Source organism: Sprattus sprattus (genome assembly GCF_963457725.1).
Source record: "Sprattus sprattus genome assembly, chromosome: 8".
NCBI classification, from domain to species: Eukaryota; Metazoa; Chordata; class Actinopteri; order Clupeiformes; family Clupeidae; genus Sprattus; species Sprattus sprattus.
Window position 1 is genome coordinate 28,902,136 of NC_137927.1, and position 3,173 is coordinate 28,905,308.

The 3,173-nt window shown below is 39.4% G+C and overlaps 1 protein-coding gene across 1 annotated transcript; it reads right to left on the reverse strand.

Annotated features, from left to right (window-relative positions):
- Positions 1–310: 310 nt before the first annotated feature.
- nanos1 (nanos homolog 1) lies at positions 311–2,666 on the reverse strand. The gene has a single exon (XM_080843287.1). The coding sequence runs from the start codon at positions 2,587–2,589 to the stop codon at positions 1,909–1,911; it is 681 nt and encodes a 226-aa protein (XP_080699413.1). The 5' UTR covers positions 2,590–2,666; the 3' UTR covers positions 311–1,908.
- Between the last annotated feature and the right edge of the window lie 507 nt (positions 2,667–3,173).

A 3,173-nucleotide genomic window follows, 5' to 3' on the forward strand; every position in this document is an offset into this window, starting at 1 on the left:
CCCCGGCTGGGCAACATATGGAGGAGGAAGTCGAGTCCTACTGTATGTGTGTGTGGACTAGGGGCTGAGGCCTAGGGCTCAGGCTGTCAGAGAGGCAAGAGTGTCTGTCGTATCACACTGAAAATACTGTGTGTTATGTGTCAGTGAAGCAGTGGATAGAACAACATCAAGGCATGGAGTTAAAATAGTAGATAAGCTGTTTATTTCTCTAGTGAATTTATATCTTCGTAATTTCTCTGCACAGCAGCATACAGGGAATTGTGACAAAATATAAATAACAAAATTCAACAGTGTTTATTTTCCTCTTTTAATTTAATTACAAACCTCAGTTAAAAGTGGCAAAATTGTCTAATGTTTTCAACATATTCCATTCTCTCTTTCTCTTTCTTTCGCGTTCTCTCTTTCTTGCACGCCTTAAGAATGTTACATTGAACAGCAACTTAAAAAAAGTATGGATATCATTATTTACAACAATCACCTTTTGGCGAACAATGCTTGGAGCTTATCGGAAAGTCTCTTCCATGTGTTGAATGCAATGAAAGAAAAATACAATTATGTTATACAAAGATCAAAAATACTATTAAAAACCCTTATTATAAATGTCAGCACTATATTAATAAACTGCTGTTGACATTTTACATGTAAGTACAAAATCCTGTTGAGGTAGTACCCTCTGAAGTCACTTATAATGTTAAAATACTGAATTAACATCACTAAACTTTTTATTTACAATACAGCAAATCTATGTTCCTTACTTCATTAAAATTGTATTCCTTTGGTAAACACAACTGTTCGACATGTGCAGTCCTGCAAGAGTCAATTGTACATTCACAATATTTTGCATCTATTTTTGGATTCTTTTTTATGATACATTATGCAAAAGGGGGCAAGTACGTTGTTTTACAAAAGCTCTTTTTATTAATAACATTCATTCGTGCTGTGTTTCCACCACTGACTTGGTAACTGGCATATTGACTCTTGTAGAGTGCTTCTTACTTCACCCAGCAATTAATTTGGAAGAAAAAAAAAACAAACAAAGAAGAATTCATGAAAAGAGTTGAAAGGGAAGTCTGCGGCCCCCAGAGAGGTACCTATAAGACATTAGATCCAGTGTGTTACCCTTGGTCAGGGATGTAAACATCAAAGGTGCCTCGTATTGGCCTAATTAACTTATTTCAAAATAAGCCTTGGCAAAGAAAACAACTATTTCTGTCAGCGAAGTTGAAAGTAATTTGGCAGGGCAACTATTGATTATGAAGTTACTCTGTGAACATGAATGCATAACAGAGACTCCTTTGTATGTCTTTTTTTCGCTTACACATATTAAATGTCAGTCCCAGAGGGAAGTAAATTGTGTGGTGGACTGCATGAGGGGAAGAATGGGCTATGAATGTCATACCAAGAGCACTTAAGTTTACAGAAAACTCTAGTATCAAATGGTACAGAGATGGAACATTCTTCATCTTGTTAAATGGCAAACTTAACTTTGGTTTGAAAAGATAATAGGAGGAGTAAGCCTAGCTCACATGGAAAATACTGGGGTTAACATAAACAAAACACCTCCAATGTTCATGACAACATGTATACTCCAACAAATAAGAAAATAACATTGTTTATTCACACAAAGTGATTGTGTACTGTGGATTTTGATGAATAAACATCTAAACACTAACGAGTGAAAGAAGAAAATATATACTTTTTTATGAATAACGAATAAAATAAACTATGGAAATAAAGTATCTATAAAAATATACGAGATTTTGAAAAAAAAAAGATATTTAATTCGTTTATTAAATCCTGTAGTATAGCAGTTAGGACTGGGAAAGCCGCAATCGAAACAGTCATCTGAAATAAATGTTCAGTGCAATCAAATTTAGATTATTTACTTGACGTCTGAAGCTCTGACTTTTAGAATATTTTCATTCGCTTACCACCTACTGCCCTGCCTCCCTTTAATGGTCGCTGGGCTGGTTGATCTTTGGAGAGTGGACAGTACTTAATTGTGTGCGCATTATCCCCGTTGGCACTGCATAATGGACATGTGTAAGCCCGGAGAATGGGACACACAACCCTCCCGTCTGGTGTTTTCAGTACGTGAGAGCCGTACACCTCCTCTGGAGCTCCGTTATTCCGACAGAAGACGCAGATCTTAGGCTCCTGCTTATTCCGTGCCGTTGGCTTCCGCATCTTCCGCTCCATGCCAAACAGATCAAATCCCGTGAAGCTTCCTCCAAATCCGACGTCCCGGTCTTGTTGAGGGACGCCCGCGCTCTGGTTTTGGAAGGGGCTCAGTATGGAGAAGCGCTCTTTCAAGTCGAGGATGGAGGTAGGCGGGGGACTCCCGGAGGGACAGCAACAGTCCAGGTGTCCGCCTTCACCGCTGGCCGAGATTACGCACGCACACGCTGGAGAGTCATCCAAGCCCAGAGTTGCTTTCAAGGACTCCGTGATGGAGTTAGGACTTTGGGGCATCGTGTGCTTGTTATTCTTCGTGACCAGTGTCGACAGTCCGAGATAGTCATTCCAAAAATTAAAGGTATAGTCATAGGGAGTGCGCGCGTTCAAATAATTGTGGTTTAAGAAATCCATCTCTATCTTAAACTTTCAATGTATTCCGTCAGTTTATTCTTACGGAGTTCTCCGCCAGTATGCAGTCAAGTCCAGTGCCTTTCTTGGGAAGCTCAATGCGTCAGCAGCACAACAGGCTGCTGGTTATAAGGCTCCCGGAGAAGCTGAGAGGAGGGCGGGGCTCTTTTCAAACCAAGTTTATGATCAGGTTGAAACCATGTTTCCCCGTGCTTCGATAGACTGATAACAAAAAAATGCTCGGCGATTTTTGGAAGGAAGGGCAGCCAACGGGAAACAAGATCTAGAAACTTCCAGAGAAAAAAAGCTATACCATGTCGCCAAAACATTTTTTAAATACATGGTGACAAAATAACATGTTTACATGCAGTTTGCAAATGGTGGTAGTGTACGAATACTCTACATATTTGTCAATTCCTAGGGTCTAAAATGTGAAATGATGATTGCAATCATTAATCGGATTGAAGATACTCATTGCTAGTGTCCATAGAGCGTTTATATAAATAATATTATCAGTCGAGCAGAACAAAGAGCTTCTAACGTGAATCAGCAGCGTGCTTTTGAAAATATATTACCTAAACCAGAGG

What these genes read in the sequence shown, in the direction of transcription:
- nanos1 (XM_080843287.1), bottom strand. Translation starts at nt 2,589, where the DNA reads ATGGATTTCTTAAACCACAATTATTTGAACGCGCGCACTCCCTATGAC.